The following is a 13,475-nucleotide window of genomic DNA, read 5'->3' on the forward strand; positions in this document are numbered from 1 at the left end:
TCTTGTTGTTGTTGTTGATCTGATGTCTGTCAACCCAACCTCTTAACTCTGCTGCCAGCCTGAAACATACACCACCTTTAACACACACCACCTTCAACACACACACCACCTTCAACACACACACCACCTTCAACACACACACACCACCTTCAACACACACACACCACCTTCAACACACACACACACCACCTTCAAGACACACACCACCTTCAACACACAGACACCACCTTCAAGACACACACCACCTTCAACACACACACCACCTTCAACACACACCACCTTCAACACACACACCACCTTCAACACACACCACCTTCAACATGCACCAACATACACCACCTTCAACATACACCACCTTCAACACACACACCACCTTCAACATACACCACCTTCAACATACACACCACCTTCAACATACACACCACCTTCAACATACACCAACATACACCACCTTCAACACACACACCACCTTCAACATACACCACCTTCAACATACACACCACCTTCAACATACACACCACCTTCAACATACACCAACATACACCACCTTCAACACACACCACCTTCAACACACACCAACATACACCACCTTCAACATACACCACCTTCAACATACACCAACATACACCACCTTCAACATACACCTCCTTTAACATACACCAACATACACCACCTTCAACATACACCACCTTCAACATACACCAACATACACCACCTTCAACATACACCACCTTCAACATACACCAACATACACCACCTTCAACATACACCACCTTCAACACACACCACCTTCAACATACACCACCTTCAACATACACCACCTTCAACATACACCACTTTCAACATACACCTCCTTTAACACACACCACCACCTTCAACATACACCACCACCTTCAACATACACCACCTTCAACATACACCACCTCCAACATACACCACACACCACCTTCAACATACACCACTTTCAACCACCACCACCTTCAACAACCACCACCTTTAACATACACCACCTTTAATATACACCACCTTCAACATACACCACCGTCAACAACCACCACCTACAACATACACCACCTTCAACATACACCACCTTCAACAACCACCACCTACAACGTACACCACCTTCAACAACCACCACTTTCAACAAGGACATTAAAGAAGGACGTTAAAGAAGGAGCGTAAAGAAGGACATTAAAGAAGGAGGACGTTAAAGAAGGAGTGTAAAGAAGGAGGACGTTAAAGAAGGAGGAGCGTAAAGAAGGACATTAAAGAAGGAGGACGTTAAAGACGGAGGAGCGTAAAGAAGGGGGACGTTAAAGAAGGAGGAGCTTAAAGAAGGGGGACGTTAAAGAAGGAGGAGCGTAAAGAAGGACATTAAAGAAGGAGGAGCGTAAAGAAGGGGGACGTTAAAGAAGGAGGAGCGTAAAGAAGGACATTAAAGAAGGAGGACGTTAAAGACGGAGGAGCGTAAAGAAGGGGGACGTTAAAGAAGGAGGAGCGTAAAGAAGGGGGACGTTAAAGAAGGAGGAGCGTAAAGAAGGACATTAAAGAAGGAGGACGTTAAAGACGGAGGAGCGTAAAGAAGGGGGACGTTAAAGAAGGAGGAGCTTAAAGAAGGGGGATGTTAAAGAAGGAGGAGCGTAAAGAAGGACATTAAAGAAGGAGGAGCGTAAAGAAGGGGGACGTTAAAGAAGGACATTAAAGAAGGAGGAGCGTAAAGAAGGAGGATGTTAAAGAAAGAGGACGTTAAAGAAGGAGGACGTTAAAGAAGGAGGAGCATAAAGAAGGAGGACGTTAAAGAAGGAGGAGCGTAAAGAAGGGGGACGTTAAAGAAGGAGGAGCGTAAAGAAGGGGGACGTTAAAGAAGGAGGAGCGTAAAGAAGGACATTAAAGAAGGAGGACGTTAAAGACGGAGGAGCGTAAAGAAGGGGGACGTTAAAGAAGGAGGAGCTTAAAGAAGGGGGACGTTAAAGAAGGAGCGTAAAGAAGGACATTAAAGAAGGAGGAGCGTAAAGAAGGGGGACGTTAAAGAAGGACATTAAAGAAGGAGGAGCGTAAAGAAGGAGGATGTTAAAGAAAGAGGACGTTAAAGAAGGAGGACGTTAAAGAAGGAGGAGCATAAAGAAGGAGGACGTTAAAGAAGGAGGAGCGTAAAGAAGGACGTTAAAGAGGGAGCGTAAAGAAGGAGGATGTTAAAGAAGGAGGAGCGCATAGAAGGACATTCAAGAAGGAGGACGTGAAAGAAAAAAGTTAAAGAAGGAGGACATTAAAAAAGGAGGAATGAGCATAAATAAGGAATGAGTGTAAAGAATAAAGGACAGTAAAAAAGGAAGGATAGTAAAAGAGTAAAGAGTGTAAAGAAAGAAGAAGCATGAAGGGGGAATGAGAGTAAAGAAGGAAGAAGCATGAAGGGGGAATGAGAGTAAAGAAGGAAGAAGCATGAAGGGGGAATGAGAGTAAAGAAAGAAGAAGCATGAAGGGGGAATGAGAGTAAAGAAGGAAGAAGCATGAAGGGGGAATGAGAGTAAAGAAGGAAGAAGCATGAAGGAGGAATGAGAGTAAAGAAGGAAGAAGCATGAAGGGGGAATGAGAGTAAAGAAGGAAGAAGCATGAAGGAGGAATGAGAGTAAAGAAGGAAGAAGCATGAAGGAGGAATGAGAGTAAAGAAGGAAGAAGCATGAAGGAGGAATGAGAGTAAAGAAGGAAGAAGCATGAAGGGGGAATGAGAGTAAAGAAGGAAGAAGCATGAAGGGGGAATGAGAGTAAAGAAGGAAGAAGCATGAAGGAGGAATGAGAGTAAAGAAGGAAGAAGCATGAAGGAGGAATGAGAGTAAAGAAGGAAGAAGCATGAAGGGGGAATGAGAGTAAAGAAGGAAGAAGCATGAAGGGGGAATGAGAGTAAAGAAGGAAGAAGCATGAAGGAGGAATGAGAGTAAAGAAGGAAGAAGCATGAAGGAGGAATGAGAGTAAAGAAGGAAGAAGCATGAAGGAGGAATGAGAGTAAAGAAGGAAGAAGCATGAAGGGGGAATGAGAGTAAAGAAGGAAGAAGCATGAAGGAGGAATGAGAGTAAAGAAGGAAGAAGCATGAAGGAGGAATGAGAGTAAAGAAGGAAGAAGCATGAAGGAGGAATGAGAGTAAAGAAGGAAGAAGCATGAAGGGGGAATGAGAGTAAAGAAGGAAGAAGCATGAAGGGGGAATGAGAGTAAAGAAGGAAGAAGCATGAAGGGGGAATGAGAGTAAAGAAGAAAGAAGCATGAAGGGGGAATGAGAGTAAAGAAGAAAGAAGCATGAAGGGGGAATGAGAGTAAAGAAGAATGAAGGGGGAATGAGAGTAAAGAAGAAAGAAGCATGAAGGGGGAATGAGAGTAAAGAAGAAAGAAGCATGAAGGGGGAATGAGAGTAAAGAAGGAAGAAGCATGAAGGGGGAATGAGAGTAAAGAAGGAAGAAGCATGAAGGAGGAATGAGAGTAAAGAAGAAAGAAGCATGAAGGAGGAATGAGAGTAAAGAAGAAAGAAGCATGAAGGGGGAATGAGAGTAAAGAAGAATGAAGGGGGAATGAGAGTAAAGAAGAAAGAAGCATGAAGGGGGAATGAGAGTAAAGAAGAAAGAAGCATGAAGGGGGAATGAGAGTAAAGAAGGAAGAAGCATGAAGGGGGAATGAGAGTAAAGAAGGAAGAAGCATGAAGGAGGAATGAGAGTAAAGAAGAAAGAAGCATGAAGGAGGAATGAGAGTAAAGAAGAAAGAAGCATGAAGGGGGAATGAGAGTAAAGAAGAAAGAAGCATGAAGGAGGAATGAGAGTAAAGAAGAAAGAAGCATGAAGGGGGAATGAGAGTAAAGAAGAAAGAAGCGTAAAGAAGGAAGCAGCATAAAGAGGGAGATTAAAGAAGGAGGAACATAAAGAAGGAAGGAGCGTATATAAAGATATTAAAGAAGGAGGAGCGTAAAAGAGGGGGAGCATAAAGAAGGAGGACATTAAAAGAGGAGGAGCATAAAGAAGGAGGAGCTTAAAGGAGCGTGCTGACCTGAGCGACTCTGAGCGGTTGAACTGTGGACAGTGGGCGGAGTTAAAGTAGCGTTGGAGGTCATGGAGGAGGAGCTCCTTGGTGTCACTGAAGGTGTTGCTGGTGTTCCTGAAGGACAACATCCAAGGTCAGCATCAGGTCAAAGGTCACAGTCAGCTGACCTAACTCACCTGAACTCAAAAGTCCCGCCCTCATCTTCTGGAACTATCTTTCCTTCCCCTTCAGGTGTAAGGTGCATCTTGCCTTCAGGTGTAAGGTGAAGCTTGCCTTCAGGTGTAAGGTGAAGCTTGCCTTCAGGTGTAAGGTGCAGCTTGCCTTCAGGTGTCAGGTGCAGCTTGCCTTCAGGTGTCAGGTGCAGCTTGCCTTCAGGTGTAAGGTGAAGCTTGCCTTCAGGTGTCAGGTGCATATCCAGCAGCCGGCGACTCGAAAAGGACCCGCCGCCATCTTGGAAGGCTGGTGTCAACTTCCTGTCCATGATGCTGCAGACCACAGTGCAGACTCAACTAACTGATGTATTCATAAATCACTCATCAAACTTACTTAAGCAACTAGATGCAAGAACTAATATCATATTCACAAATCACTAATGATCACTCAATAATTGTGATATCATAAATGTATCAAGGAATATGATATCATAAGTGCATCAATTATTGCGATATAAATGTATCAATGATTGTGATATCATAAATGTATCAATGATTAAGATATCACCAGTGCTTCAACGATTGTGATATCACAAGTGTATCAACGATTGTGATATCACTAGTGTGTCAATGATTGTGATATCACTAGTGTATCAACGATTGTGATATCACAAGTGTATCAACGATTGTGATATCACTAGTGTATCAACAATTGTGATATCACAAGTGTATCAACGATTGTGATATCACAAGTGCATCAATGATTGTGATATCACTAGTGTATCAACAATTGTAATATCACAAGTGTATCAACGATTGTGATAGAGTGTATCAATGATTGTGGTATCAGAGTGTATCAACGATAGTGATATCACTAGTGTATCAACGATTGTGATATCACAGTGTATCAATGATTGTGATATCGCACTTTGAGTACCTTGAAGGTAGAAAAGCGCTATACAAGTATAACCCATTTATTATATATCAGAGTGTATCAATGATCGTGATATCAGAGTGTATCAATGATTGTGATATCAGAGTGTATCAATGATTGTGATATCAGAGTATATCAACAATTGTGATATCACTGGTATATCAACAATTGTGATATCACAAGTGTATCAATAATTGTGATATCACAAGTGTATCAACAATTGTGATATCACTAGTGTATGAACAATTGTAATATCACAAGTGTATCAATGATTGTGATATCACAGGGAATCAATGATTGTGATATCGGAGTGTATCAACGATTGTGGTATGAGAGTGTATCAACGATTGCGATATCAGAGTGTATCAACGATTGTGATATCACTAGTGTATCAACAATTGTGATATCACTAGTGTATCAATGATTGTGATATCAGAGTGTATCAACGATTGCGATATCACAAGTGTATCAACGATTGTGATATCACAGTGTATCAATGATTGTGATATCAGAGTGTATCAACGATTGTGATATCACAAGTGTATCAACGATTGTGATATCACAGTGTATCAATGATTGTGATATCACTAGTGTATCAACAATTGTAATATCACAAGTGTATCAACGATTGTGATAGTGTATCAATGATTGTGGTATCAGAGTGTATCAACGATTGTGATATCACTAGTGTATCAACGATTGTGATATCACAGTGTATCAATGATTGTGATATCGCACTTTGAGTACCTTGAAGGTAGAAAAGCGCTATACAAGTATAACCCATTTATTATATATCAGAGTGTATCAATGATCGTGATATCAGAGTGTATCAATGATTGTGATATCAGAGTGTATCAATGATTGTGATATCAGAGTATATCAACAATTGTGATATCACTGGTATATCAACAATTGTGATATCACAAGTGTATCAATAATTGTGATATCACAAGTGTATCAACAATTGTGATATCACTAGTGTATGAACAATTGTAATATCACAAGTGTATCAATGATTGTGATATCACAGTGTATCAATGATTGTGATATCGGAGTGTATCAACGATTGTGGTATGAGAGTGTATCAACGATTGCGATAGAGTGTATCAACGATTGTGATATCACTAGTGTATCAACAATTGTGATATCACTAGTGTATCAATGATTGTGATATCAGAGTGTATCAACGATTGCGATATCACAAGTGTATCAACGATTGTGATATCACAGTGTATCAATGATTGTGATATCAGAGTGTATCAACGATTGTGATATCACAAGTGTATCAACGATTGTGATATCACAGTGTATCAATGATTGTAATATCACAAGTGTATCAACGATTGTGATATCACAGTGTATCAATGATTGTGATATCAGAGTGTATCAACGATTGTGGTATCAGAGTGTATCAACGATTGTGATATCACTAGTGTATCAATGATTGTGACATCACAAGTGTATCAACGATTGTGATATCACAAGTGTATCAACGATTGTGATATCACAAGTGTATCAGTGATTGTGATATCACAAGTGTATCAACGATTGTGATATCACAAGTGTATCAGTGATTGTGATATCGCAAGTGTATCAACGATTGTGATATCAGAGTGTAGTTACCTGACAGGTCCAAAGCTGAAGGTGATGAAGAGAAGAAGAGCCATGACACACACTGCTCGCTTGTTGCTGCTTGTCTCTCCACACTAAAACACACACACACACACACACACACACACACACACACACACACACACACACACACACACACACAGGTAGGTGTGTTGAGAGAGAGAGAGAGAGAACCTGCAGGTGGTGTTCCACAGACCTTGCCCTCCAGTCTGTCCCTCAGCTCCTGGTTCTCCTGGCGCAGTCTGAGGTTCTCCTGCTGGGCGTTCCTGAGCTGGAGCTCCAGGTTGTGCACGTACTCCTTCTTCTTCTTCCTGGACTGGCACGCAGACTCTCGGTTCTTGATCATCCTCTGCTGACGCTTCAGCACCTTCATCTGGACGCACATGGCGGCATAAAGAGGGGCGGCCGGGAGGAGGAGGAGGAGGAGGAGGAGGAGGACTCACGTCGATGTCGTTACAGTGGTTGCTGGGCAACGGCGTGGCAGGGACGATGGTCTTGCTGGGGGGCGCGTGGCGGGGGAGGGCGGGCGAGAGCGGCTCCACCTTGACCACGGGAGCGGGCGCCAGGCAGAGCACTGGACAAGATGGCGCAGCATCAGTGATGATGTCATCAGTCCACTGGTCACATGTCTCACCTGGTGGCGTCTGCTCCATGGCGGGTACGCCCTGCAGGACAAGAGTGGGCGTGTGGGCCACGCACAGGGGGCGGGGCTGTATGTCGGGAAGAACTGACAGTGGCACACAACCAATCAGAGCCTCTCTTTGCCTGTGACATCATCAAGCATCCATCCTCACCTGCGGCCTGCGTTTGCATGGCGGCCATGACAGCGTGAAGCCGTGTGGTAAGCGCCGGCTGCGTCTCCCCGCCCCCGCGGGTGGGCGAGGCAGCTGTGGTCGCCACGGTGACCTCCACGGAGCCCAGCGGGGGGGACATGACGTCTCCAAACATGTGGGGAGGAGTGGGAGGGTTCTCGCTTTTCACCGGGAGCTGCCACACACACCTGCACCGTCACCAGCACGCACTCACAGGGGCGGGGCTTAAAGGTGGCAGACTCAGGTACGCACCTGAGGATCGGGCGATGACGGCAAGCGCTCCGCCTCTGGCGACGATGCAGGAGACGGCGGTTCAGATTTGACCTGCAACACTGTACACGCCACACGTTGCCATGACGATGACACACGTTGCCATGACGATGATAGACATTGCCACGACAACAACACACATTGCCATGACGATGATAGACATTGCCACGACAACGACACACATTGCCATGACGATGATAGACATTGCCACGACAACAACACACATTGCCATGACGATGATAGACATTGCCACGACAACAACACACATTGCCATGACGATGATAGACATTGCCATGACAACAACACACATTGCCATGACGATGATAGACATTGCCATGACGACTACAGACATTGCCATGACGATGATAGACATTGCCACGACAACAACACACATGACTTACACAACTCCATGGGCTCTGCACTCCCCTGACTGCTGGCATCACCTGCCACACACACACACACACACACACACACACACACACACACACACACACACACACACACACACACACACACACACACACACACACACACACACACAATCAGTAGTGCACATGCTGAGCGTGCACGCACTTCCTCACCTGCGTGACACGGGTGTTGCCACGGTGATGAGGGGCCGCCGCCATCCAGCGTGAGCACCAGGTCGTTGTCAAACTGCCGGCCAGGAAGACGGCACAGGAAGTCAGACTCGTGCGTGTCTCCAAGGCAACGCCAACAGGTCATGTGACCGCAAAGGTCAAAGGGCAAGCAGTACGTACCGACGTGTCGTACTTGGACACGGTGTCATGGTCGTCATGGTCGTCTTCCACGCTGTCACAGCTGTACAGGCAGGCGTCTGTAGGACACTTCATTAGGTACTCAGCATCAACACTTGCAATTGGGAGTTAAATCACCAAACATGATTCCTGCTGCTCACTGCTCCCCTCACCTCCCAGGGGGTGATCCAGGGTGATGGGTCAAATGCAGAGACTAATTTCACCACACCTGTGACTATCATTGCTACTTTAACTTATGCCATCTTTGTAACTGAACTACTGTGTTGAACTATTTACTTGTGGATCACTCAAGTTGTCGAAGTCTAACAACACTGTCCCTAATGATTAGGGAGGGGACTTATCACTACTAGTAGTACTAGTACTGACAGTGTTGCCTAATAGTGCTACTAGTAATACTAGTACTACACCTGTGTCTGACAGACTGTGGCCTAATAGTGCTACTAGTAGTCATTAGTAATACTAGTACTACACCTGTCTGACAGTGTTGTCTAATAGTGCTACTAGTAGTAATTAGTAATACTAGTACTACACCTGTGTCTGACAGAGTGTTGCCTAATAGTGCTACTAGTAGTAATTAGTAATACTAGTACTACACCTGTGTCTGACAGAGTGTTGCCTAATAGTGCTACTAGTAGTAATTAGTAATACTAGTACTACACCTGTGTCTGACAGTGTTGCCTAATAGTGCTACTAGTAGTAATTAGTAATACTAGTACTACACCTGTGTCTGACAGAGTGTTGCCTAATAGTGCTACTAGTAGTAATTTGTAATACTAGTACTACACCTGTGTCTGACAGAGTGTTGCCTAATAGTGCTACTAGTAGTAATTAGTAATACTAGTACTACACCTGTGTCTGACAGTGTTGCCTAATAGTGCTACTAGTAGTAATTAGTAATACTAGTACTACACCTGTCTGACAGTGTTGCCTAATAGTGCTACTAGTAGTCATTAGTAATACTAGTACTACACCTGTCTGACAGTGTTGCCTAATAGTGCTACTAGTAGTAATTAGTAATACTAGTACTACACCTGTGTCTGACAGAGTGTTGCCTAATAGTGCTACTAGAAGTAATTAGTAATACTAGTACTACACCTGTGTCTGACAGAGTGTTGCCTAATAGTGCTACTAGTAGTAATTAGTAATACTAGTACTACACCTGTGTCTGACTGTTGCCTAATAGTGCTACTAGTAGTAATTAGTAATACTAGTACTACACCTGTGTCTGACAGTGTTGCCTAATAGTGCTACTAGTGGTTATTAGTAATACTAGTACTACACCTGTGTCTGACAGTGTTGCCTAATAGTGCTACTAGTGGTTATTAGTAATACTAGTACTACACCTGTGTCTGACAGAGTGTTGCCTAATAGTGCTACTAGTAGTTATTAGTAATACTAGTACTACACCTGTGTCTGACAGAGTGTTGCCTAATAGTGCTACTAGTAGTAATTAATAGTACTAGTACTACACCTGTGTCTGACAGAGTGTTGCTAGTACTAGTTAATAATAACTAGTACCAAAGCTGTGTTGCTCGTGTCCCTAATACAATGGCCACATCCGGGTTCGCACAATGCGGAAAACACAATTGGGCTAGCTGTGACGTCACGGCAGAGCACCACACAAGGCCTAAACTCCTACGTCAGATGACGTCAGACTCCAACAAGGTTGTGGAGGTGATAGCATGACGTCATGTCGACTCACCCCAGTCCTCGCTGGTCAGGAGGTTATCGGCGAAGAAGCGAGTGTACACGTCCGATACAAGATCCGTACTCATCGTCCCTGGCGGCTTTAGCACTCAGCTAGCATACACATGAATGAATGTAGCACTCAGCTAGTATACACATGAGTGAATGTTGCATCTCACTTTACCAAAATTGTACTTCCACTTTCATTTTAGCTCTGATATCGCCGCCTTTTCGCTAGCTGTCGTTAGCTCTTAGCTGCGCGTGAAACAGACGAGGAAATGTCCTGTTTTGGTGTAACGCCCACCTGGCAGAAATCAGCCAATGGCGGCCAGAGTAACAGTGATTGACGGCTCAAACACCAATGAGAGGCTTTAAACGTGGAGGCGGTGCTCTAATCTCTGGTTGGGAGGTGTGATCCAATAGAACGCTCGCGTTTTTGATTGACGGGAAGAGGCGGCCAATGGCGTTGCTCAATCTCGTGACAATGATGTTTGCAAGGGAAATGTCCCAAGAGATTGATAGCATTTCTACTTGAAGAGTCATTTATAACATATTTATGGTGGAGTACAAACATATTTATGGTGGAGTACATACATGTTTATAGTGGAGTACATACATATTTATAGTGGAGTACATACATATTTATAGTGGAGTACAAACATATTTATAGTTGAGTACATACATATTTATAGTGGAGTACAAACATATTTATAGTGGAGTGCAAACATATTTATAGTGGAGTACAAACATATTTATAGTGGAGTACATACATATTTATAGTGGAGTACAAACATATTTATAGTGGAGTACATACATATTTATAGTGGAGTACATACATATTTATAGTGGAGTACAAACATATTTATAGTGGAGTACAAACATATTTATAGTGGAGTACAAACATATTTATGGTGGAGTACATACATATTTATAGTGGAGTACATACATATTTATAGTGGAGTACATACATATTTATAGTGGAGTACATACATATTTATAGTGGAGTACAAACATATTTATAGTGGAGTACAAACATATTTATAGTGGAGTACATACATATTTATAGTGGAGTACAAACATATTTATAGTGGAGTACATACATATTTATAGTGGAGTACATACATATTTATAGTGGAGTACAAACATATTTATGGTGGAGTACATTCTTATTTATAGTGGAGTACATTCTTATTTATAGTGGAGTACAAACATATTTATGGTGGAGTACATACATATTTATGGTGGAGTACAAACATATTTATAGTGGAGTACAAACATATTTATAGTGGAGTACATACATATTTATAGTGGAGTACAAACATATTTATAGTGGAGTACAAACATATTTATAGTGGAGTACATACATATTTATGGTGGAGTACATACATGTTTATAGTGGAGTACATACATATTTATGGTGGAGTACATACATGTTTATAGTGGAGTACATACATATTTATAGTGGAGTACATACATATTTATAGTGGAGTACATACATATTTATAGTGGAGTACATACATATTTATAGTGGAGTACAAACATATTCATAGTGGAGTACATACATATTTATAGTGGAGTACATACATATTTATAGTGGAGTACATACATATTTATAGTGGAGTACAAACATATTTATAGTGGAGTACATACATATTTATAGTGGAGTACAAACATATTTATAGTGGAGTACATACATATTTATAGTGGAGTACAAACATATTTATGGTGGAGTACATTCTTATTTATAGTGGAGTACAAACATATTTATGGTGGAGTACATACATATTTATAGTGGAGTACAAACATATTTATAGTGGAGTACATACATATTTATGGTGGAGTACATACATATTTATAGTGGAGTACAAACATATTTATAGTGGAGTACATTATGGTGGAGTACATACATATTCATAGTGGAGTACAAACATATTTATAGTGGAGTACATACATATTTATGGTGGAGTACAAACATATTTATGGTGGAGTACATACATATTTATGGTGGAGTACATACATATTTATAGTGGAGTACATACATATTTATAGTGGAGTACAAACATATTTATAGTGGAGTACATACATATTTATAGTGGAGTACATACATATTTATAGTGGAGTACATACATATTTATAGTGGAGTACAAACATATTTATAGTGGAGTACAAACATATTTATAGTGGAGTACATACATATTTATAGTGGAGTACAAACATATTTATAGTGGAGTACAAACATATTTATAGTGGAGTACATACATATTTATAGTGGAGTACAAACATATTTATAGTGGAGTACAAACATATTTATAGTGGAGTACATACATATTTATAGTGGAGTACATACATATTTATAGTGGAGTACAAACATATTTATAGTGGAGTACATACATATTTATAGTGGAGTACATACATATTTATAGTGGAGTACATACATATTTATGGTGGAGTACATACATATTTATAGTGGAGTACAAACATATTTATAGTGGAGTACAAACATATTTATAGTGGAGTACATACATATTTATAGTGGAGTACATACATATTTATAGTGGAGTACATACATATTTATGGTGGAGTACATACATATTTATAGTGGAGTACATACATATTTATAGTGGAGTACATACATATTTATAGTGGAGTACATACATATTTATAGTGGAGTACTTGTAAGGTTTAGAACTCTTTAATACCTTGTAAGGTTGTATCTGCTAAGTGCGATACTGTCATAGGTCCAAAAGTTTGAAACACTAAATGCTGATATCATGTGTGTGTTGTATCTGCTGATGTAAAGAAGTCTGATACTGACATAGATCCAAATGTTTTAAATACTAAATACTGATATCATGTGTTTACTGCATCTGCTGATGTAAACAAGTCTGATACTGACATAGATCCAAATGTTTGAAACACTAAGTACTGATATCATGTGTGTTTATTGTATCTGCTGATGTAAACAAGTCTGATACTGACATAGGTCCAAATGTTTGAAACACTACATACTGATATCATGTGTGTGTTGTATCTGCTAAGTGCGATACTGACATAGATCCAAACGTTTTTAATAGTAAATACTGATATCATGTGTTTATTGTATCTGCTGATGTAAACAAGTCTGATACTGACATAGATCCAAATATTTGAAACATTAAATACCGATATCGTGTGTGTGTTGTATCCGCTAAG

At 41.2% G+C, this 13,475-nt stretch overlaps 1 protein-coding gene across 2 annotated transcripts in view; it reads right to left on the bottom strand.

The window, feature by feature from the left end:
• The window catches only part of LOC133649911 (cyclic AMP-dependent transcription factor ATF-6 beta-like), a 20,694-nt gene extending 10,108 nt beyond the window's left edge, over positions 1-10,586 (bottom strand). Inside the window, exons 1-14 of one of the 2 annotated variants that reach the window (XM_062046620.1) lie at positions 10,468-10,586; positions 10,300-10,397; positions 8,580-8,656; positions 8,403-8,475; positions 8,223-8,264; positions 7,804-7,883; positions 7,534-7,726; positions 7,374-7,466; positions 7,183-7,313; positions 6,936-7,112; positions 6,731-6,813; positions 4,198-4,506; positions 4,028-4,135; positions 1-59 (exon numbers count right to left, since the gene is read on the bottom strand). The exon at positions 1-59 is cut by the window's left edge and continues 41 nt beyond it. In XM_062046620.1, the coding sequence (XP_061902604.1) occupies positions 1-59; positions 4,028-4,135; positions 4,198-4,506; positions 6,731-6,813; positions 6,936-7,112; positions 7,183-7,313; positions 7,374-7,466; positions 7,534-7,726; positions 7,804-7,883; positions 8,223-8,264; positions 8,403-8,475; positions 8,580-8,656; positions 10,300-10,372 (1,498 nt within the window). In that variant the 5' untranslated portion in view covers positions 10,373-10,397; positions 10,468-10,586. Of the gene's footprint in view, positions 60-4,027; positions 4,136-4,197; positions 4,507-6,730; positions 6,814-6,935; positions 7,113-7,182; positions 7,314-7,373; positions 7,467-7,533; positions 7,727-7,803; positions 7,884-8,222; positions 8,265-8,402; positions 8,476-8,579; positions 8,657-10,299 lie in introns of both variants that reach the window. The other variant, XM_062046619.1, reaches the window with a different exon arrangement.
• Positions 10,587-13,475: the final 2,889 nt, after the last annotated feature.

The sequence above is a fragment of the Entelurus aequoreus genome, linkage group LG05 (genome assembly GCF_033978785.1).
Source record: "Entelurus aequoreus isolate RoL-2023_Sb linkage group LG05, RoL_Eaeq_v1.1, whole genome shotgun sequence".
Taxonomy (NCBI): Eukaryota; Metazoa; Chordata; class Actinopteri; order Syngnathiformes; family Syngnathidae; genus Entelurus; species Entelurus aequoreus.